The sequence below is a fragment of the Drosophila willistoni genome, chromosome 3R, assembly GCF_018902025.1.
Source record: "Drosophila willistoni isolate 14030-0811.24 chromosome 3R, UCI_dwil_1.1, whole genome shotgun sequence".
In the NCBI taxonomy this organism is placed as follows: domain Eukaryota; kingdom Metazoa; phylum Arthropoda; class Insecta; order Diptera; family Drosophilidae; genus Drosophila; species Drosophila willistoni.
Window position 1 is genome coordinate 21,662,867 of NC_061086.1, and position 22,930 is coordinate 21,685,796.

Here is a 22,930-nt window from a genome sequence, read left to right on the forward strand (position 1 = left end):
CGTTTAATGAGTTTCTAAGCACTTCGGGTTGCTGTTGCTTTACAACAAAACAAGTAAGTACAAGAAGAAACTGCACAATATTAACCTTTTTAATAAAGCAAGGCCAAGACATGGTCTATTTGAGCTGAGCATCAAAGAATTTTTTAATCAAAATGAATGAGCATTAAAAATAGCAGTATTAAGTTCAAAACAAAATGGTTAATACCGCAATAAAGGTAATGACAGGTAAACCAAGAAAGAACAAAATAAAAAACAAATTAATAAGGTGATATAAATAGCTGGAAAATACAAAATTTCTAGATTTTTATTTATGTAAAATTTTCCCTTGATGCAAAATACTCAAGAAAGTTGTCTAATAGTCTTTCATTTATTCTTTCAAACTAATTCGTCATTAATTAATAGTTTTTGATCCAACGAAATGGAAACTAGGTAAATCATAGTTTCGGGAGATTACACAATCCAAAAATTGATCCTCATTATGCAGCGCTTAGCGATTTCATCTATGTTAAGTAATTATTTAAGGTTTATCCCAATAAAGAAATTGAGAGCTAAATATAACAAAAATGCCAAGTAGAATATGAATTGATTTTAAAACTCTTGCAAAAAATGGAGTTTTATTAACTTAATTTAAGAAACATTTGTTTTATTTAATATTTTTGGAATATAAATTAAAAAACTTCAATTTACATTTAATCATAATCAATTTACATTTAATAAAATTTTGCTTAAAATAGTTGCACATTTTGCAGGTTCCAATTTAATCAATTAGTTCAAAAGATTTGCTACGATTTTATATAATTGTAAAATGGCTTAAACGTTGTGCAACACTTTGACATGCGTCAACGCGGTTAACTAATGCAAAAAACAGAACAGAACAAAATAAACACGAGCTGGCATGATGCAACATTACAAATACATCAATTCTTACTTATATGACGTAGATTGACTGGTTATAAAATGAAAGTAAAGTGTTTCTCCAGTGACGTCAAAAGTTGAGTAAGTTGAGTGGGTTTTTACTTAGAACAATAAACTAAGCAAAAAGCAAAAAGTACTTGAAAAGTGATTGACGCAGTTGAAAAACGGCCTTGACCATGTCCTAAAGTGTCTGCCCCTCAACCCTTTTTCTTTTTGGATGACTAATTAGCAAGGTTTGAGCAATTAATGGTTAATTGTTAACAAAATGGGCAAATTTCGATTTATTGAGCCACTTTATCAAGTTAAATGGGCAAAGACTAAAAGGAGGTAATGCGATGCCAAACCATTGTTTGGGTGCCAGGTCATACCAACATTTTGATTGTATTATATGTATTTTAAAAGCATTCATTATTGATACACACACACACACACACACACAGAGAAGGACGCTGGTACACTCACAATACACTACACGCAATAAACCAATTTAGGACACATCAGCCGCCTTCACCACCTGCCCTCAACCGCCATCACTGGCGCTCCTCACCCTCCTCCTGTCTGTCTTTACCTGTCTTTCGTTGTTGTTTGCTTTCAAGTTGCGCGGTAATTTCATTTGGTAATTGTATCCTGCAATTTGCTTTTGAAAAAGAAGGTAAAACACTAGAAAGGGCAGCAGAAGACGAAGATATTCTGCCACTGCCACTATGACGGGTAAAACGTAAAAGGTCACAACCCTGGGGCCATCAAAGTATATTGAATGTCGCCCGCATAAATTCATCAAACGGAAACTGCGCATCTGAAGCTCTCTTTTCCACTGTTTGAGTGTTACCTATCGAAGGATTTAATTTGGCAGCAGTTTCAATTACCGGAACAATATGAAAATCGAAATCAGTTATTTCCATTATGCACATGGTGACTCTCCATTAGATTCATCATCATTCGCATCTGTGATATTCTCAATATAATCAAAGCCAACTGCAAATATCTGCATATCTCTGGGAACTCGAACCCGGAAACTGCATTACCATGAAATTCAATTTCCATAGCAGTTGCTTAGATGCAACGCAGAGAATGAGACGTTTTTGATCCCACAACTATGATAAGCGTGAGAAGCCGAGTCAATATTGCCATTTTCATCTGTTTACTTCCTCAACCAGAAAGGTATTGAAATGCAACTTGGTATTTAAGGTTTCAACCGTATTTAAATGGTTTGCACTATAAGAGTTTATGAACTTTGGCAAAACGAAAAGAACGAAAAGAAATAATATCCAACTAAAGGGCCAACTGTGCCAAAATTTAAAATAAATTGTCACCATTAATTATTAATTAAGTATCTAGAGAATATTCTCTTTGTAAGCAAATGGATAATAGAGAAAGAAATTCCATAAATCTTGCAAGAGTATTAAAACAGTTAATAGGACCGCAGTTAATGCTCTTTTTGGATACCTTATAATTAAAAAAGGGTTTTCAATTTGCTCATACTAACCTTTTCATCCTTTGCATAAAATAGACTATTGCGTTTCAAGCGAAAATAACGACGTCGCCAACGTTGAAAGGACCAAGTATGTTTCAGCAGGAAACCCTCCTTAATGATGGCAGCCTGAAAGAAGAAGAAAGCACACACAAATTAAGAATAAACAAATATTTCATCATTTTGATCATAAGCTCTATAAATATTTCAACAGCAATTTGCCTTTTTGAGCAATTAAACAATGATAAGCTGACATTGCAGTAATGGCTGGTGGACAAATAATAATAGGACTCCAGGGCGTATGGTCATCTAAAGGCGACTCATTGCCCGTCACTTGCAGTCTTGTGTAGAATGTCAACAATAATTGGCTGCACGGTAACAAAAGCAAGTGGCAAGGTTGGATGGCAACGAAAGGAGGGCGTCAATATGGCCAGCAATCAATTGAGCAAACAAAAGACAACCACACTTACACACACACATACATTCGCACCAATAGAGGTAGAAGGAGATACATTGTCATGTCTTTCATTTCATTTGTTCAGCGTTATTTCTTTTTTTTCACTCCGTTTTGCCTTTTGTGAAATATGAAAGTGTAAATAAGCGTAGAACTCAATGCCATAGAAGTGACAATAATCTGCGGCAATTATTTGGTAAATAAAGCTGATTTCTGATTTCTAACATATTATTTGGCTCGCTGTCAATAAGCATTTATAGTTAGTCGAAATGAAATTGAATCCCAACGCTTGGCTGACCCCAATCAGGAGATGAACACGTTTCAAATGCTTTCTGTCCATTGTGAAATTGCCTTTCAGCCTCTAAGGCAAATTGCAAGGGATGAATTGAGGGTGGTAGGAGGTAGGGGAAATGCAACTTGCTGATGGCATTTGATTTCTGTTTGTGCTTCATTGTATTTTTCATATTTTTCTCTTATTACATTTCCTTGCATTCCGAAGACGGAAACGGAAATGTTTTTTCTTGGACATGCAACGAAATGTCCTTGGACAGCAGTAAATAGCAAACCGGCGGATTTCCTTTTAAAAAATACAAAAAGAAAAACTTCAAATGGCTTTTATGGAAAATACATTAAAATTGTGAAAATGTATTTACTTTATTCAAGTTGTCACAGTTGAATGACCTTTGCCCCAGTGGAAAACATTTCCCCAATACAAGGCAGTTAGTATAAGTGCTTTAGGCTGGTGTCCTTTTGACGGGGCCAACGGTAACTAAAAATCAGAGAAGAAAATAATCTTTTGCTCCGTTTCACATACACACATATTGCTTGTCAGATCAGGATCGCCTGGCTGGCCAATTGTCGTCAATCAATCATTTTTGACTTACATTAAGTATACGCCAAGTTGGCCAACTGGCAAATATTTAACAAAAGAAGCCAAGTCCAACCTCCTGACTGGCGATGTCTAAGATGATAAACAAGTTTGGAAATATTTCTCTCGTTAGACGCTTATTGATTTTGCCTACCGCCTTCCCCCTCTAACCATCTCCAACCCACCTCAAACCTTGATCCAGTTGGCTGGCATTGCGGTAAAAAGATACAAGATAAATAAAAACTCAATGTTGGCCATAAATATTGATATGATTTGCCGTTGTGTTGTTGTTGTTGTCGTTGTTTAGTTGGTTGGTTGGTGTTTTGCTTTATTCAGGTGACTTTTTCAAGGCCCACACTTGGCTCAGTCACGCCATGTTAACAGAATGTAGAAAATTTTCTTTGCTCCTTGCACATTATTTCGCTGTTCCTACATTATTCATTAGGTTCGCATTTCAGTTTTTTTTTTTTTACTTTTGCTCTTCTCTTTGTGAAGACAAAGCGAAGGCGAAAATAACTTCTCTAACATGGTATTAACAGGAATTAGCTTTCGAAATCACGTGAGCCAGCCAATTGGCTGTGTAAATAGTCCTAAATATTTCAAAACAAGAAAGAAACACCAAGCAAATACAAAAAACACGAAAGTCAGATAAAGTTTTTAATGCAGAAAACTCGATGTAAAGAGATATTGTTGGTTTTGTGTTTTTTTTTTATTTGTTATTTTCTAAGAGGTTGCGGCAAAGTCTACAACAAGTGGCCCAGAAGTCAGACAATGCGGTAAAAGATTTTCGCCTTTTACATTTCGTTCTTCTTGTACTTGGTATTTACTTATTGTTTGCAATTTGATGGGTTGAGTAAACGGTTCAGTATAAGAATACAAAAACAAGAAAAGTTCAGGGTCACGTAAATACTATTACTCCCTTCATTTTCTAGGAATATTTAGATAAAATTCTTGGGTTTACCTCAAAGAAAATTTCATTTGTAATTGCAACTATTGCAACAGTTTTACTATGGGTTAACCCAATCAAAGGAGGTCAATCAAAGTTAACGAATCTGTATAGAATTGTTTCTAGAATCCAATTCTAAACTGAGTAGCACCAGCTATATACTTCAAAGAGATTGAGAGTAGTATTAGTTGTTTTTGAACATAGTTTTTATAATTTTAAATAATTTCAAAATTTCTTACAAAATTCTAAACCAAATACAAATTTTTGCTAACTATGACTCCAGTGAATCTGCTCAAGACCAATTTACATCAAATATTCTCAATGTGGCCAGCAAATTTAATTCTTGTCGAGATTATGCTAAATTTTGTTACAATTTTCGGTATAGTCCATTATCAATATTCGTATAATCAACACGATTTGCTGTATTGGCGCAATGATCTAATGGAACGACCTCTGGAATATCTGCTGTCTAGCTTGGTCCTAATAATCACAATACACATTATAGTCTCCTGTCTAGATTCAACCATTTTGACCACCTTAGTTCGACGTTATGTGAATCGTTGCAATAAGCCGCGCTTGTACTACGAGGAGCACTATAGGCGTTTTATCATAATGCGTTTAGTGCAGCAGCTGGAAATCGCCCTAACTATGCAAATGACCGAAGGACGAGAAGATCATCAACATATTATGATGGCTCAGGAGCTGATTAAACGTGCCGTCAATGAGTTTCGAGCTTCTGTAAGGATTCTACTTTGGCCAAATCGTTCTGAATTGATTATGGATCCGCATATTTTGTATCATATTGATGAATCACAGTTGGCCGTACTCAAATCACTTGGCTATAGTCTCAGCCGGGTGTCTAGACGAGATTTAAGCAATAGTAGCATCAGAAGAATGCTTAATCCTGCCGGACATTGATGATGAAAACGAAAAAGTTACGCCAAAATAAGTGAATGTAATTAGCAAAACAAATTTGTATCCCAAATTATATTGTTCTTTATATGTTGGTGCTTAAAATAGAATACAAAATTACATAATTCAATCACAATAAAAAACAAAATCCAAAAAGTTGTCTACAGAAGCCTAACAGTGCGTATAATTAACATCAAATGGCCATACAAATAAAAATGATAAATAAGTATGACCAAAAACAAAAAAAAGGAAAGGAAGTAAAGTATATATCAGGGAAAGGACCAGCTTTTGTCTCCTTAGAAAATATATATGTATATATAATAAGGCAAGAGGAGGACTGAGGCCAAGCTATACTGGAGTCGAATAACGCTTCAAAGTGACACCAAAGCCATAAAGAACTTAATTGAAGCTTTCATTAGGCTTCCACATTTTACGCGACTTTTCTTTCGCGTCCTTTCTGGCGGACTTGGCCTTTGGGCAACTATGGCAACTTTTAATTAAAATATAATATTAAGGGAAGCATTTTCGAATGGTTTTTTATTTGAAGATTTTCTCTATCTGTGTGTGTGTGTGTCCCTCTTGCAGTGTGCTTAAAGGTGTGCTAATGACTTGCTTGTTAATTTAATTTTAATCGAATTCCTATAATTTTCACAAGTTTATTTTCTAGGGCAATTTGTATGTTAAAAAGATTAAATGTTTTACGCATTGAAAATGGAATTTGGAAAGTAGTATTAGTCTAATCCTTGACCTAAGTCATTCGGCAATATGCATATATTAACAGTGACACTTGAAGTACATTCATTTTGTTTTCTTTGGAGACCATTAAAATATTTACCAAGTACTTGAACCCCAGACAAAACTGCTAGTCCTGACCTTTTGCAACACTCAAACACTTAAAGCATATACTCGACGCTCCAAACGCATCACCCACAACCCCAGCCACACCCCTCTTTTTCACACACACACACACGTAGTTATATAGGAATAGCATGGCACATTGCGTCTGCATGGCATGCAACTTCCGCTCCAGAAAGTTTTGCCATTGACGCTCTGATGCATTTAAAAGGACTTTGTTTGACGATAACTGAAAAGTGAAATTGTAGGTACTACAGTCGTACACTCACCAGATTGTTGTTGCGTTTGGTGGACATACGACGCTGAAAGATACGCGCCGGCTCCATTTCAATTTCCGACTCAGACTCGGTTTCATCGCCATCACGGCTAATCGAAATAATGGGGATAATCGGCACGGGTGAGATGCTGCCCGAGCTGCAGGCACTGCTACGTCCACTGCTTAAACTGCTTCGAGTACGACTTCGACTCCTCGGGCTAGCAACGTGAAGCGTATCGAGTTTGATGTTAGCCATTGTTGAATTTCTTTTGTAAAATTCTGTTGCATGCCTTTCGGCGTTTGAGGGAGCTTGGTGCGGGGACTTTTGTCACGTTGCTGCAAGGACCTTGTACGTTGTCCGTTGCCAGAGCCTTTAGTTAGAGTTTTTGTATAAAACGAGTGTATCAGTATCCCATGGAGGAGTAGCCGCAGGTGGCCAACCAAATCACTTCTGTTGTTGCTTATGTAAAAATTCCCACACACAGAGAGCAGACAACACACTCACACGGTCTCCGGCATAGCAACGGAAGGACGGTCGTTTCCTGTTTTCTTTTTTTATTTTTACTACACTGCCAGCACTTTTTTCCATTACTTAAATTATAATTATTATACAGTGCATTTGAATTTTAATTACTTGGTATAAAATCTAAACATTTAATATTTATAAAAATAGCAAACAAGTATTTGCACTTTTAACAAAAACACATGTATACGGATTAGTATATTAGCACATCAATATAAACATTTATATATATCTCAGTACATATTTTGTTAGGCCAATCTAACTAGTTTTACAATTAAGAATTAATTCACCAAAATTCCCAAAGAACTTCACAAATTTGCTATTAAATTGATTGAATGTAAAAATTAAACTATATATCCTATATATCGATATAGTGTTAATGCCTCCGCTTAGTGTGGAGTAAAAACTTAATTTTTGCCCTCTGCTTATTTTGAGTTTTTGTTTGTTCCTTATTTCTTTTTTCTTTTATTTTTGTTGTAATTCTACGTTTTCACTGCCGAGAGCAAGAGGCAAAGCCGCGCGGCGAACTGTTCGAGACCGCAACCCTCACTGCCAGGCGAGGATTGTTGAACATGGCTAACATAGAGGCACTATAGCAGGCATCCCAATGGCGACAGGGTTGTCAAGTCCTTAGAAGGAAACAAAACAAAGAAGAGACGGAAGAATTAACTTCATTAAAATGAAAATTAAAAAAGAAAATTCCCGAAAAATGAACTAAATTCAAGTGCAGAAAGAAATATAATTAATTCTTTTATTATTCTGAAAAAAAAGTTATATTGTAGTGCAAGGGTTTTGGTTTTTCATCAATCGCTTGACAACTCTATTTGCGTGAGCCAACAAAGGAAAAGAAAGTAATTTATTATCCTTTTTGCTTTTGCCAACAAGTTTTTGTGCTCTACATTTTGTTCTTACTTTCGGGGTCGCGCGCTCTCTCTCTCTCTCTCTCGCTCGCCAAGAGAGCAAAGCTTTACCTCTTCCGCTCTTTTTCATATCCTCGAAGCGTACTAAGCTCCCCGGCCTCGACAAAGCAGCGGAGCAAAACAAAACGTGAGAAAGCACAAAGTAAACAGGATAAGCAAAAAAAAGCGGGGCAAAGAGAGAAAGAAGAGGACAAAGGCAAGAAGAAAAAAAAGACAGATGGATGGGTAACAATTACAAAGAAAAAGGGCGCCCAACAAGTCCTTTGCTTTTGCTTCAAACCACATCAAGCTCTTTGCTCGATTTTCCCGGCTTCTACTTGTTGTCCTTGCTCCCTCAGACTCACACTCACACACACACACACACCCACATACATCCCGTAGGGCATTACTCTTTATGCCTGAGTGCAGTTACTCAAGAAAACAAGAATGTATATGTATGAATATACTTATATCGAGGACGCGCGCGTATTTACTCCATTAAATATTCACATTGTTGCTCGACACAAACCCCTTTAAAATGTTTGGGACCCTTTGTGTGGGAGGGAGTCCCCCTGATTGTTGCATGCGTATTTGTGCAGTCATCGACGAGGCGATCCAATTAGACACACAATAATTGAGTCTGCATGACGACTTTTAATGCATTTTAAATGTACTGCCTTCCCAATAAGTATAATTGAAGTGGCAGAATATCGAATGTTTACTTGACAATTCCACAAAATGAATACGAAACTACAGTAGCTACAGTTCGAGAAAGGTTTAATGTTAAATAAAAGTTTTGTCCAATTTGGTAAGGTTTGTGAAATTCTGAAGATCCTTATTTGTTTTCAATGTAATTATCATAGACCCAATCATAGCGATCGGCATTAATGGTTTGATTTCTCTTACCCTGTAAGTGAATGAAATTGTTTAGTAAATATTTTTGGATTTCTAGATGAGGTCCACATACTCTTGGCAAGGCCAGACAGCGTCGGAATCGCATACGTTCCATAGTTTCTCCTGTTCCAGTGGCAACACCGAATTCATATAGACTTGGCTTTAAGAGAAAACCCCCCCAGTTGGCTGGCATGGGTATTTCCTCTGGGGAACCCCCAAACACCGAACCCAAATATTCTCTAAATCTCGCATAGAGTTTCTTGTGCCAATGTTTGGGCATCGAGTCGTGATTTCTTGAATGTGATCCCGTGCTAATGCTGAGCTGAACATGACGCGGATATCTTCGAAATTGGCTGAAGACCTGTTCTGAGGTTAACTGCCTGGCACTACCGGCAATTCGAACACTGCGCCTCAATACTGGCCAATTGAAATGCAGTGACATATGTGGATTACTACAGATCTCACCCGCCTGACGACTGCCCAGACTGGTGAAGAATGTGATGCCAGCGGCATTTACTTCTTCGATAGTGGTCAGTCGAGTGACGGGTTGCCCAGCCTTATCCACGGTGGCCATGCAGGCCAAATGTGGACTACATTGGGGGACATGTGTCTGGGCGAATTCTAACCAATGCTGAAGGATTACATAAGGCTCCTTTATAGCGACATGCTCCTCGCAAGGCTGCGAGTGGGCTAGACGTAGGCGTTGATGGGAAACACATGCAGGCCGGCAGATGCGTCCCGCAGAGATCATCAGACTGAGGTACTTTGGTAAAAACGACACCGACGCTGTCATAATTGTTTAATTTAAACGCCTTAGCCTTGCCTAAACAAAAGAGAAAATTTCCACGTTAAAATGAGAGCTTTCGAAAAGGTAATATGTAATATGTTTCTAGCTTTTAACACTTCGTGACTTAATACCTGATAACAAATGAGTTTTATTTAATCTATAATTTTTAACATTTGGAAGACATGGCAAATGCACGGAATATGTCAATCTCTACGTCTTTTGTCAGCTTTTTAAGGTGCCAACCGCTCGTAGATCCAACCATCCTGACCGGCATGAATTAGTTTGCCATCAACTTCCTTCTCAACATTTGCACCACGTCTGAAACGTATACGATCATGCAGACGATCGGTTTGTCCTTGCCAAAATTCAATTAAACTGGGACGCACCAAATAGCCGCCCCAATTCGGTAATGGAACTTCACCTTCGGCTCCCAACTTGGCCTTAATGCCAGACTCAACCTCATCGAGGTAGCCGCGAGACGGAATTCGTTGACTTTGGGGACTAGCTGCTGCTCCAATTTGACTGGCTCGTGGACGCTCATGGAAGTATTTAAGTGAATCTGCCTGCGATATCTTTTCTGCCACACCCTCAATCCGAATACTGCGACGTAGTGGCAGCCAGTAAATAGAAATTGCCACATTTGGATTACTAGCAATGTCTTCCGCCTTGCGACTGCCATAGTTGGTGAAGAAAGTAAATCCCTCGGCAGTGGCCTCTTTGACCAGAACAAAGCGATTCGAAGGTTTTCCCTCGGCATTTACAGTCGCCAAGGCTGCTGCATTTGGCTCGAGTATTTCTTTGGTATTAAGAGCCTCATCCAGCCAATCACGGAATACACAAAATGGATTCTTCACCTTGATGTTCTCCTCCAGAAAGGCATCTTTCCTCTCGTGATACTTTAAGCGTAAAGCTATGAATAAATCAAGCAAAGTACATATTTATCGTACCATTTATGGAATATATGTATGTACATATAACAAAGTCTTACCAGAAAGTTGAACACCAGATGTATTTTGGCTCATCTTGCGGATACTTGATATGAATCGCACTGTTGGACAAGTTGTGGAATGATTAGTTGCGTTTGGGAATTGCGATTAATTGTTGTATCCACGTACTTATTGAAGGTCAGTTTAAGATGCAATAAATTGTCTGCCTTATCTTATCAATAGAAACATATATTTTTCCCCCAGCAACAGCTGTTATTCTTCGGGTTGCCCAGCTGTTGAAAATTACTTAGAGATGAGCGATAATTTAGTTTTGCTTCATGTCACTTTGCTCGCAAATGATGCTGTTAACAGTTTTCACAGTTTTCAGTGGCGCCATATTTGAATAATGGTTTAACCGATTATCCCATATTTTGATTATTTTTTAATTCATTTTTTAACTAGTCGAATGGCTGGGCTGCCAACCTGAACTGGTTTTTTAAATAATGAAATAAGCTTAACAATTTTGTATAAATATGAAAAAATGTTAAGAATTAATTTTGAAAGATTAAACTAAAACTGAATGGGAATATACAGAACCAATTATTAAATAACTGAAAAATACAATTAAACGTATTTTATAATTTTAAATACGAATTTATAAATAAGATTTATTTTATGAAAAAAAGTAATTTGCTTAAGGGAAAGTTTTTTCAGTCCCTGTTAATAAAATTTGATATGACAACCCTGCACAGAACGAAAGAGCGTAAAGCGAAATGCCAAAAATGTGTAGAAAAACAAACAGCACAAGTCCTGTTTGTCTCTTGTTATGAGGGTTGTTGTTGTTATTGCCGCCGCCGTCGTCGTGAGTCGGTCCCATGGCGCTGCTTCGTTCTGCTTTGCTACGCTCTGGTCGGGACTTTCGTCCTGTCGACGATAATGACATGCGGATAGAGCAAATCCAACACGAACGGCTGCTGGACGTGTGCTGTGCTGTGCGAGCTGAACGAGACCGACCGAAAATAGAAAAATAAGGAAAACCGTGTGCGGAGCAAGCAGGAATTTATAGAGAAAGGCCACTGAGAGCATTAGAGAGCGAAAGAGAAGGCACATAGCAAGCCAAAAGTAGAAAAGAAATAGCAATATAGAGTAAAGGAGAACCAAAATTATTAATACTGCAATTTAATTAAAGCAAATTTTACAAGTAATTCGGTCTAAAGTGCGTTTTAAGGAGCTGTCTGCGTTTTTCCTATTGCAAAAAGTGACTGTGAGTGTTTAATTGTGCGAGGGCAAAAGCATTTATTACAGAAGTAGGTTAACAAAATTCTGGTGGGGTCGTTTGAATTCATTTCTTCCTTGTCTTTTTATTATTTTTCTTTTTTTTTTTGGCACTTTTTCTCTTCCTTTTTTTATCGTTCGAGGTCGGTCGTAAAAAAAGGCGCTACGTCGAATGTTGTGTGTATGCCGCAGGGAAGTGATAAAATGTAGTGCAACGATATATACAAAAGCAAAATGCAAATGGCTTGATATTAAATTGTAACCAATGAACTTTCAAACATTTCGTTTAAAAATTCTATAACCCCTTAAGAGGAAGAACAACAAAAAACAACAAAACGTGATATTTTTACAACTGTGGCCTGCTTTTTTCGCACAGTACAACAAACAAAAAAAAAAACACACACACACACACACACACACACTACAACACAGGCAAACACACACACACACATATACTACACTCATACACATACATATAAAAGTGTACTAGCAATATATGCCCATTGAGTGCCTTATATCATTTGATAATAATCCACAAGGTGTCTACTATGCCGGACAAGAGCTATCTGGCGTTGTTGAACTTAGCGTTGATGCCACCAAGCGCATTAAGGGTAAGCACAGACACACACACACACATAACTTCATTTACTCACCTCCTTTAATGACTCACGCGGCGTATGAGTAATGCACATACATCGTGTTGCATTCTGAAGGACAACATCAGCTAATTTCGTTATTAGCATGAAAAAACAATACTTGTAAAATGCAGACGAGTCCCCTTCCCGCCGCCTTGCCTATACATATTTTATTACCCCTCTGACGCCATTTTGAATGTGGCATGCAACGATTAATTGTTGTTCTCATGTTCCTGTTCCGGGTTCCAGGCAAAATATGAACTCCAAAACCACCCATGAATAAACCCCACTGAAAGTTGATGTTGTTTTGCCACATTTCATTTAGTTTTCCATTTGTATTTGCGTTCCGTCTCCCTCTTTCTCTCCCTCTTTGGGTCTGTCCGGCTGTCTGTCTGTCTGTCCGTATTTTGGCACGCCGCCATTTTTATTTATCCATGAACTCGTTAAAGGCGTGGTTGATGTTTTTATTGTTGTCTGCTGATGACGGCTACAACGAGAATGACGCTGGTTGTCGTGTTGTCCTTTGTGGACGTGATTATAATGTTTGTTGACCATGTGCAATGTACTTTGCTCTTTCATTTTTTGTTCTCATTTTACGACCTTCCAAGTTTTTATTTCGCTTGCGAATATTAAATAGCATAACAGAAACGAGTTTCATCAGAAATTCTCAAGAAAAAAGGACAACACTTGAGTTTCTCTTAAATCGAAAATGCTTTCTAAATGTTTTTCTCTTTGCCTGCAGGAATCCATGTCACAGTCAGTGGTTATGCCAAGATACGCTGGATAAAAAAGGGATATCCACGCGATAGCGAACGCGCCATGTGCCGTGCCTATCGATCGTATCTATCATCGCGATCCTATGTGCTTGGTTCCTGTGCAAATAATTCATGCATCGATTGGACTGCTGGTGAATATTCATATACATTTCATGTCATATTGCCTGACAATCTACCGACATCGTTCGATGGGAAGTATGGACAAATACACTATGAGATCATAACGACTATCGAACGGATGGGACGATATCCGAAAGTGTTCAAGCTGCCATTCACAGTCATTCAGCCATTGGATTTGAATGCCGATGCCATTTATAGAGTGAGTGCAAAATGTGACATAATATTGATTATACTATATGTTCGTATTTGTTAAGGTTCCACTGGAGATATTGGATCGTAAGAGATTCTGGAGTTTCTGTTGTCCAACGGGTCCACTGACAGTTAAATTCTCCACACCTTATTGTGGTTATGCACCAGGACAGAAGATCCATTTTGTGCTTTACATCAATAATGAATCGTCGATTGATATAACCGAATGTGAGGTTAAACTGAAACAAGAGGTCAGCTATGAATCTCATGATCCACAGCATGAATATCGTTATGATAAGCATCTGATAGCACGCAAATTATTTGGCAATGTTCTGCGCTGGTCAAGAAAGGTCTATAGAGGCTATTTGGATCTACCATCGATTCCACCAACTTCAGTGAAACCCACATGTCCCATTAGTGTTAACTATTCAATTAAAATTATTGTTAATCCAACGGAATTCCATTGGAAACTGAAATTAAAAATTCCCCTAACAATTGGTAGTATACCAATTATGGAAGAACCCGAGGCCTTGATGCGTTTCAATCGCCAACAACAACAGCACCAAGTAGTTAGTCAAAATTTACAAATCTCAACGCAGCAGCAGCAGCAGAGACAAAATCGACATCGTCGAACTTCCAGTCAGAGATGTGCCAGCAATATCAACAACAACAATCATCATCATCATCAACATCAACATTATCATCAGCAGCAACGTTTTGTGGGTGCTGGAGCACTGCCGACCAATAGCAATAGTCAAATGGTGATGAATGTTAGTCCAACGCCCACAAATTCAACACCTTCATCGACGCCAACCACTGCCGCCCTAAGGCCGATGCCAGTGATATTGGTGACCAGTGATAGCGATAATCCTCCCGATTATATACCCATGAGTAAGATATAAATATTCATTTACACATTCGATTGGTTTTCTGAAGTTTAAATTTCAATTTAGTGCCGCCCTCATATGAAGATGCAATGGCCCTGAGCGAGAAATTTAGCGATGATACAGAATTCTTGACTAATGTCAGCATGAGCAGCATTATGTCCGCTCAAGGTGTCGATGTGACTGCCACAAGTGAGCCCTTTAAACCACGTTATCCGGTCTATTACGATTATGAGACACCGACCATACCGCCCGGTAGTGATGATTCCAATGAATCCGACACATAAAACCAAAAAAGAAAACTAAAATTGTTACAAAAAAAAAAAAAAACAAACAAAAAAAAAGAAAAAGCAAAACTAATCAATTGGTTGAATGGCTGAGTGGCATTTTTCTATTAATTTCATTTTATTCCATTTTCAATTCAAGTAGTTAGAAAATTAATGTTTATCTTCTCATGGGGAAAAACTATTGAGATTGTGAAAAAAAGAAACGAATTTCCTTGCTGGTCCGAGCTATTAAGAAATGAACCAATCAACGATTCCGAAGCGGTTCCCCAAAATTAATTGATTTGTGAATTAAAATCAAGCTAAATAGATCCAATATAGTCTGATTTATGGTTAAGTCCGTCAAAATGTCTGTTTAAGTAATTAAAATCTACCTCTAACCTTGCCTTTCCGTCCGTTGCATGTCCGATTTGTCTGTCCTTCTGTTGACTTTTGTTGTTTTACTAATCTCAATGGTTTTGCCAAATTTATTCCATAATTATTATAAAACAAATTTATTATAAATATCAACAATGTTGCACGTTTCAAATTAATATTTTACTGTACTTACTTTTGAGATTTCAAACATATTTTTATTGATTATTTAAGTTTCAAAAACAAATATTAAAAACATTTCATTATTTAGTAAAATTTAACGATACATTATATTCAAATTTTTTATTCCAATTTAGTACTGACAATTTATACATTTAATAATAATATTATTAGTTGATAACAATATGACATATTTATGGCAAAATGATATAAACTACATATATTTTCACAATTTATTTGGATAATATATATTATATATGTATAATTATGCCTTAAGTGGATATGCAAGCTTTATTCTCTTTTTCCATTCTTCTTATAAACTTTGCTCTAAAATTATATAAGAATTTTAGCCTTTAAGCCAATTGCAGTCATTACTAAATGTGCTTAACTTTTTGTAAATTCTATTCTCTTGTTATCGCCCCCGCCCCACCACAAAACCCCGAACCCAACAAACATGCAACATATTTTGTACCGTCCATTTACGACCACACAACGCAAACAACAAATTTGATCTAACCAAATGCGATATATGCATATATCACAGAGACGCTTTACGATGAATCCAATACGCAATCGCAGCTGCGCTTAATGCTTCAAACGGAGACAACAGTCCTGACCAGGGATGAGGAGGAAACGGAAGAGGCAAAAGTTGATTCAACCTATGAGAAGAAATGATACAACAACCACAATAACAGCAACAATTCGTCATGCAGCATAGATAAACTACAAAAAGCAACAACAACAATTACATATTTAATCAAAATCAAAATATTATAACAATTAAAAAACCGAATGTTAAACAGAATTTAGTTAATAAGACCGCAAATTAAAACATGAAAAACTGAACAGTTTTATAAAAACTAGAATTCTATATATACATACATATATATATATTTTGCAAAACAGCATATAACTAGTAGAATAATATAATGAATCAAACTGCAGCTATTCCAAATAAATTTCAAGTTTTATTTACTATGCGAGAACTATTTTGAAACAATTTGACTTGAGACGTGCCATTATTGCAGTATTTAACAAATGAATTGCATTCAATTTACTTAATATTTTCTTCTTTCAATTTTAATTAATAATATACTTTTTGGTTTCCTTTCCAACGAATATTCCTTCCAAAAGCCTCACATGAACACATTTTCCTCTCCCCTCTTCCCACTGCGAACACTCCAAAACTCGATTGTGAACATATATGTATAATGGTTCTTTTAACAATTTATAGAAGAAACTATTTCTTGAGAGTAAGCACGTACACAACAATAAATATATACAACTTACATATAAAACCAAAAATCATATATGGAAAGTAGAATCAAAGCAAACCTATAGGAAACCATTTAGGCCTAAGCTAAACAAAAAGAAAAAAAAACCAATTAACAATTTAACAAAATTTGCACAATTTTACCCCAAGTAAGCAAGTCTTAACATTTTCAATATATGTATGTACGTATTTATAATATCTATGATAAAAAAATAAAACATTTACAAAACAAAAAAACCCAATGATAAAAATCGAGTCAAAAAAGATTTAGCCAAATTATTATTATATATGGAAATCTTTGCCATCTTTAACTATGTATATTCGGTTTGAATATTTCAATTACTTTCCATTTACAAGTAATTATCATTAATTTTAAGCCTCCAATTATATATGTATCTACATTATATTAAGTGTCTCCTTATTTATTTTAAGATTGTTAACCCTTTTCATTTTTATAGCCAGTCTAACCAGCAACTCTGATATCTAAGTTAATGCTGTCTTCAATAAAACTCAATAAATCAAATGAAGCAATACATAGATATATAAACAAGGAATACTTATGCCTGATAACGTATTCCAAAGATTTTCTTTTAAGAGGGTTCAATGTATCTTGTTGAAATTGTAATTTTTATTTAGTCTGCAGCTTGTTTTCTTCTTTTTTGGTATGGAACTTGTTTCTATATAGGTCCCAAAGTGCAGAACAGGTGCAGCACATTTCATAAATGAAGTTATTAATATCAATGCAAAATAAAGATTTTATTTTTAAGTAAAAAGAAATCAATGATCCGGTTATGTTGAGTCCCACAGAGACTCTGGTGTGGATATAGGCCATATCAGTCTTTAATATAACTATATGCTGCTTATGTAAAAAGGCTATAACTTTGTATGCCTTTGGGCTAACTTTATTAGAACCAGTTTACTTACTTACTTAATAAGAGTAAATAGTTGAACTAGTTGACCAACTGATAAACTGACTATTTATTATAGTACTTAGAACTAACATAGAAAGTCACAGAGGTTACTTCAGGTCAAATTCTTAGCCACTAGGCAAGGAATCTTAAGCTTAAACCTAGCAAAAAAATGGTCAGTTTTTGCTCTCCTTTTTGTGCCCTAGACCAGACCATTAGAACCTGTTTGCTTAGTGCCTCCCATCGTGGAAATCCACTTTATGTGAAACGAACTAGCCTAACTGGTTGGTCCAATGATAACTAAGGAAGTGCCTACTTGTAGTATTAGATATTAGTTGGTGTTTCAATGGGTTGAATTGAGTTTGATAAACACAAACGTCCATATCAGTCACAGCAAAAAGTCAACAAGTAATAAACTATATTTAAATTTATCTTTATATCTCATTTATCTAAAGAAAAATAGTACCTACTTGCCCTCTCCCCCTACCTTCATCAGAAAAAAACCAAAAATAAGTCAAAACACAATTGTAGCGTGCGCGCGCCTTTTTATATGGGGAAAAAGTTTCTTTCGAGACTATGTATACAAAAACAAGCTAAAGTCTCCGACTTGGTTTGGAACTGGGCAACAGTTGTCAGGCATCTGTCGAGGTGGGTGCACTTGCAGCTCCAATAAAATCGGTGGCGTGTTTTGCGTGTTTTTTTGCTTATCGAACAATAGTTAAAAGTGAAATTATAGGAAATATTTTTTCAAGTTGGTTGTTTTTTTTTTTTTTGTTTGGCAAAATGGTCATTAAATGTCAATTTAATTTATCACGTTCCGCCGGCGTTTATTACACTGGTGAACAAATTTTGGGCTCCGTTGCGTTATCCGTTGGCAAGAAGCCCGTTCAAGTTGAGGGTGAGTGTAATTAGGAAAATGATTCTGTTTATCTTTTAACATGGACTAAAAGCGTGCCAGAAACAAACATATTTACAATTATTTTGATATTGATAAGATAAAAAGGCTGCAATTAGATGGCACTTTTAATTATCAGTCTCTTCAAATATTTGTACAGGCATTAAAATTACTCTCCTTGGCCTAACCACCGTCAATTGGAAGGAGTCTGTCAATGGGCCACCACAAATCGAGCATAATGACTGCTCCAGTCAACCTCTGGAACCACTGGAAATGTTCTATAAATCATCAAAAACTCTTATTGAATATACTCAACAACTGACAGATGCTTTACTTTTGTTACCCGGCAAGTCACACTTGGCCAGCTACGACTTTCAATTACCACAATCGTTGCCGGCCACATGTCGTTTGAGTCACGGCTCTACAAACTATATACTTAAAGTAAATCTGGAGCGTCAGGGAAAACATGTGAAAAGTTTTCATCATCGCTTAATTGTTAAGAAATGTATTAACTTCAACGATTTAAGGCCCCAAACAAAAGACACTTGCCATATGAGTCTGAAAATGTCACGTAGTGTCTTTGTGCCCGGTCAAAGTGTTGGCTATGAATTGCAGACCAACTTGCCTCAGCCATATATAACCCGTTTGTGTCACTCAATTACCTATCAAAGTGAAGTTCCTTGTCGAAAGAGCAAAAATGTGATTACTGTTCTAGATGAGAGTAGTGAAATGTGTGGAGAACTTCGTTTACCCCTCACAGCGCCCATTATGACAGCAGGAGAAGAAGATCAAGAAGAAGCCATACAAATCAGTTATTTAATTGAGACTTTGTATACAGACAGGGACTGTCGTCGAGTGAGTCTGCAGCTGCCTGTTTATGTGGGAACAATTGCACCGCCAATGGATTCCATCTCCAGTCAATCTGCTATAGAAGCAATGTCACTTTGTTTTGTCAATTTTGGTAAGAAAATTAAATAACTATACAGAAAACCAGGTAAATCATATCTTTTTTCCACAATTGTTGTGAATTTTCAGCCCTGCATCAGAACGAGTTATTTATGCCAATGAATCAACTGCTGGCCCACAGCTGTTCTCGGGAACTCAATGTTATGACATCGGGAAAACATTGTGAGGGCATTAAGTTACTGCAATGCCAACAGAAAAAGAAAAAGTCCTATATACACATGGCCCTGCGCTATTTCCATAAAACCATATTGCAATGACTGCAATTTCGATGGAATTTTCGCTTCATCGGCAAACTGATAAAATTATAAATAATTATGTAAAAGCAAAAAGAAATAGTTAGTTTTGTTTTGATTTATCAGTAGATATTTATTAGAAGGTATATTAGAATCAAGTTAGTTAATATATATTCACAACTGATAAATACTGACGTTGGACCGGGCCCCCATATGGATTGACGTCAAGTCCTACATAATTGAGGGGCCAAAGTTTTATATAACACAAAAAGGGGCTAGGAGGCTCTACTATTCTTTTTTTTTTGTTTATTGTCCACTTTGCTGAACGGTCTAGTAGAAATAATTAAATTATAAGTATTCAAATTGTATAATAAATTAATATTAATGTTTGTAAAAAGGTTCATCCCTTTGGCACACAATAACATAAAGTCGATTCGATTCATTTTGTTTTGTTTAAATTGGATGGCAGTAATAGTATGTATGTATATATAGAATTTTGATTGACGGACAGTTAAGATCCAGTCAAAATAATATTCTATTAGCCTTAGCTCTGAGCACTTATACTTAGCAATTACGTATGTTTATATACTCCAATTAAGTTATCCCTAGATAAGACACATTTTTGTTCTCAGAATTGGTGCTCCTCTTGAGCTTGGTGCACTTGGGCCGACACATCATGAACTTCAGTGGGCGCAATTTCTTCAACTTCAATCTGCTCGGACAGTGGGCCGCACAGGGAACCAAACGTATCCAAACTACGACCAGTGTGGTCTGTGTCCAGTGAGCCATATGAACGATAGTGATGCATATCCAGACCAGAATCCTCAAGCCCATGGGCCGGAGCAGTGCCTATGAAAGTAGTAAAGCCCGGAAATTTGGGCATATGAATACGTTGAAGGACCGATGATGCCTGGCTATCGAGGGTCTGTTGACTGCCAAGAGTGGCAAAGCTAAATGATGGTGGAACTGAAACAGAAATCGTAATTTAGTAGGAATCTAGTAATCGTTTGCCAGCTACTAAGCTTACGACAACTATCATAAGTGGGCGGTTCATCATCTGGAATGGTTTGATGCGGCTCAGCAGCCGTTTCCTGGGCCGTCTCCTCTGTGACTGTGGGCGGCCGGGGTGAGACTCTCTCGATCAGACGTTGCCTCTCTGGTGTGGGTGTCCTTCGGCTGGGCTGTTGCGTATGCACAGATCCTCGCATATGCTGCAACGGTGTGGTTCCAATAACAATTGGCACCGATAACTCTGTATCGTAATGAAAGTAGCCCGTCTTAAGTTTCAGCTGCAGTGTATAATGCAGAAAAACTATATAATTCGGATTCAAGGTAGATCGCGGTGTATCCATGGGTATACAAATGGAGCCCTCATACAATCGCTTAGATAATCTTAAAGTTCGATCTGTTATCAGTTCTTTACATAATGTTTTTGTATAGAAATTCCTTTTAACCGGTTTACGTGAAAGGAATACAAAATGCTGCTTAATAGAGACTTCAAGTCCAATAATATCGTAATGTGGCGATTGGTTGTCAACCTCGACACGAAAAGGCACTTCTTGAAGTGGTGTAAAACCTGATGCAGGTAAAGTCAGTGTCGATGCAATGGGACCAGAAATGCACGGCCAATGGCAAAGATATTTAATGTTTTCATCTTTAACGGCAAGCTGAGGAAGGTAAAACAAATTGCTAAACAAATTGATGGAATTTTCTTTTAATTATTAGCCCAAAAGTATGCTTCATATTTATTGCGCTTTCATTATGGCACCTAATGTTGCCACGTCACTTTTAGCACACACACACACACACACATGCAACCTTTTTTATCCTCATTTTGTTTTCCATCAACTTACCGCAAACTCTGTATTGTAATTTAAATCCAATGTTTGAACCACATGAATGGGTTTACGAAACACTTCATCGAATCCCCATGGCTTATCAATGGTAAGGGATATATTATAGGCTATATAGCCATAGGGTCCTTTGCATGTGGTTGGGCAATCTGGTGGTATACGCAATGTAAGCACATATACGTGAACACCAGCGCGAAACAGTGAATTGTCAAAGACATTAGTCCGTGAATGTAAATATTGCTGATGTCCCGAATAATTGGCTGTTTCGCTTTTGCCACTCATTGACCACTGAACCTTGGCCTCACCCTCCAATGTGACATAGACTGCTGCAGGAGGAAACAAAGTAATTTAAACAAATTTTGTATGGAGCTTATTTTGTTATTTTCTAACCATTTACACGTTTCACTTTGTCCGTGCGTAATAAAATTCGCCCACTTATATATTCTCCACTATTATACACTGGATTTAAACGATCCAATTGAAAAACACAGGTTGTGGGCATTTTTCTATTCACTGCTTCATCAGCAGAAGAACAACTTCATTTGTCCCCAAAAGAGAAACAACTCAACTGCCACACAGCCAGACGCGCACTGAGATTGAAGTTGCTATTACGCTCCCTTCTTGGACTCGATGAGTCGCAGCAGCAGCAGCCTCCGACAAGCCAACTCGCAACGTCAGGCTTTCGCTTTTCCAACTAAGATAGGGTGGTTATGGTGGCGAATCAATAAGTTGGCGCCTTGTCTACATCTACTGTCTACTGTCTACTCTTTCTTCATCCAATATAGACACATACATATATATTTTTGCTATGACCAAACGCTAGGGAAATGGAGCAACTATTTGTTGGTTGCCTTTGGTTTTGGCCCTTTCAGTTTCTTTGTTTGGCCGCCCAACAATAACAGTTAGCGAGGTCGGTCTATCCATTTTATAAACACACACACACACATACATATATAGATGATACAAATATGTATGTATATTTTTTGGCACAACAACAAAATGTTTCAGTGTTTTGGCGGCAAGAAAATAAATGAGAGCCTAAGTGCGTTTTATGTGCGTATCTTTTTAATTTTTTAGTAGCCACATAATGTGGGAGAATTTGTTTGAAAATTAAACCCGTTAAGGCCTCAAAAATGTTTGAAAGCATTTGGCTCGATTAATTTGATATGCATAATTGTTATGGTTAATGGGCTTGACGATGGTTTTTAGTTTCATTAAGGCTTAAATAATGAAGTCGACGATATAAACAAAACAGGGACAGACCGAAATCGAAAGAGACAAGACAAAGAACACAATAAAATGAGCTCATGTATGGGGAATGTTCATCAAAGCTTAAGTATATAAAAGAGAAACGATATTAACACATCCAATATCTATTTCGGAGGTTTAAAGAAAAAAC

At 37.0% G+C, this 22,930-nt stretch overlaps 7 protein-coding genes across 8 annotated transcripts; 3 read left to right on the forward strand and 4 right to left on the reverse strand.

Moving 5' to 3' along the window:
* Positions 1 to 1,803: 1,803 nt before the first annotated feature.
* LOC111519146 (diacylglycerol kinase eta-like) lies at positions 1,804 to 7,225 on the reverse strand. The gene is made up of 3 exons (XM_023178237.2): positions 6,691 to 7,225; positions 2,402 to 2,515; positions 1,804 to 1,860 (listed from the first exon to the last, which is right to left on the reverse strand). Exons 1-3 carry the CDS (start codon positions 6,931 to 6,933, stop codon positions 1,804 to 1,806), a joined length of 414 nt encoding a protein of 137 aa, XP_023034005.1. The 5' UTR covers positions 6,934 to 7,225.
* Positions 4,796 to 5,735, forward strand: LOC6648029. The gene has a single exon (XM_002070354.4). The coding sequence runs from the start codon at positions 4,928 to 4,930 to the stop codon at positions 5,570 to 5,572; it is 645 nt and encodes a 214-aa protein (XP_002070390.1). The 5' UTR covers positions 4,796 to 4,927; the 3' UTR covers positions 5,573 to 5,735.
* Positions 7,226 to 8,859: 1,634 nt separating the features above from the next.
* On the reverse strand, positions 8,860 to 9,865 carry LOC6647683 (pyridoxine/pyridoxamine 5'-phosphate oxidase). The gene is made up of 2 exons (XM_002070352.3): positions 9,067 to 9,865; positions 8,860 to 9,006 (listed from the first exon to the last, which is right to left on the reverse strand). Exons 1-2 carry the CDS (start codon positions 9,784 to 9,786, stop codon positions 8,935 to 8,937), a joined length of 792 nt encoding a protein of 263 aa, XP_002070388.1. The 5' UTR covers positions 9,787 to 9,865; the 3' UTR covers positions 8,860 to 8,934.
* Positions 9,848 to 11,006, reverse strand: LOC6647682 (pyridoxine/pyridoxamine 5'-phosphate oxidase). 2 transcript variants are annotated; one of them, XM_047013546.1, is made up of 3 exons: positions 10,896 to 11,006; positions 10,769 to 10,828; positions 9,848 to 10,690 (listed from the first exon to the last, which is right to left on the reverse strand). In XM_047013546.1, coding segments are annotated over exons 1-3 (741 nt in total). In that variant the 5' UTR covers positions 10,897 to 11,006; the 3' UTR covers positions 9,848 to 10,010. The 2 variants fall into 2 exon arrangements, with proteins under 2 accessions (XP_046869502.1, XP_002070387.1); XM_002070351.4 differs by having other exon boundaries at positions 10,769 to 11,006.
* Positions 11,007 to 12,411: 1,405 nt separating this feature from the next.
* On the forward strand, positions 12,412 to 16,875 carry LOC6647681 (arrestin domain-containing protein 17). The gene is made up of 5 exons (XM_002070350.4): positions 12,412 to 12,592; positions 13,359 to 13,711; positions 13,767 to 14,592; positions 14,655 to 14,840; positions 15,948 to 16,875. The coding sequence occupies exons 1-5, from the start codon at positions 12,478 to 12,480 to the stop codon at positions 16,076 to 16,078; spliced, it is 1,611 nt and encodes a 536-aa protein (XP_002070386.2). The 5' UTR covers positions 12,412 to 12,477; the 3' UTR covers positions 16,079 to 16,875.
* A 1,097-nt stretch (positions 16,876 to 17,972) lies between these two features.
* LOC6647680 (arrestin domain-containing protein 2) lies at positions 17,973 to 20,100 on the forward strand. The gene is made up of 3 exons (XM_002070349.3): positions 17,973 to 18,482; positions 18,640 to 19,440; positions 19,515 to 20,100. Exons 1-3 carry the CDS (start codon positions 18,368 to 18,370, stop codon positions 19,700 to 19,702), a joined length of 1,104 nt encoding a protein of 367 aa, XP_002070385.1. The 5' UTR covers positions 17,973 to 18,367; the 3' UTR covers positions 19,703 to 20,100.
* A 62-nt stretch (positions 20,101 to 20,162) lies between these two features.
* LOC6647679 (arrestin domain-containing protein 3) lies at positions 20,163 to 22,089 on the reverse strand. The gene is made up of 4 exons (XM_002070348.2): positions 21,922 to 22,089; positions 21,532 to 21,857; positions 20,706 to 21,345; positions 20,163 to 20,644 (listed from the first exon to the last, which is right to left on the reverse strand). The coding sequence occupies exons 1-4, from the start codon at positions 22,031 to 22,033 to the stop codon at positions 20,307 to 20,309; spliced, it is 1,416 nt and encodes a 471-aa protein (XP_002070384.1). The 5' UTR covers positions 22,034 to 22,089; the 3' UTR covers positions 20,163 to 20,306.
* Between the last annotated feature and the right edge of the window lie 841 nt (positions 22,090 to 22,930).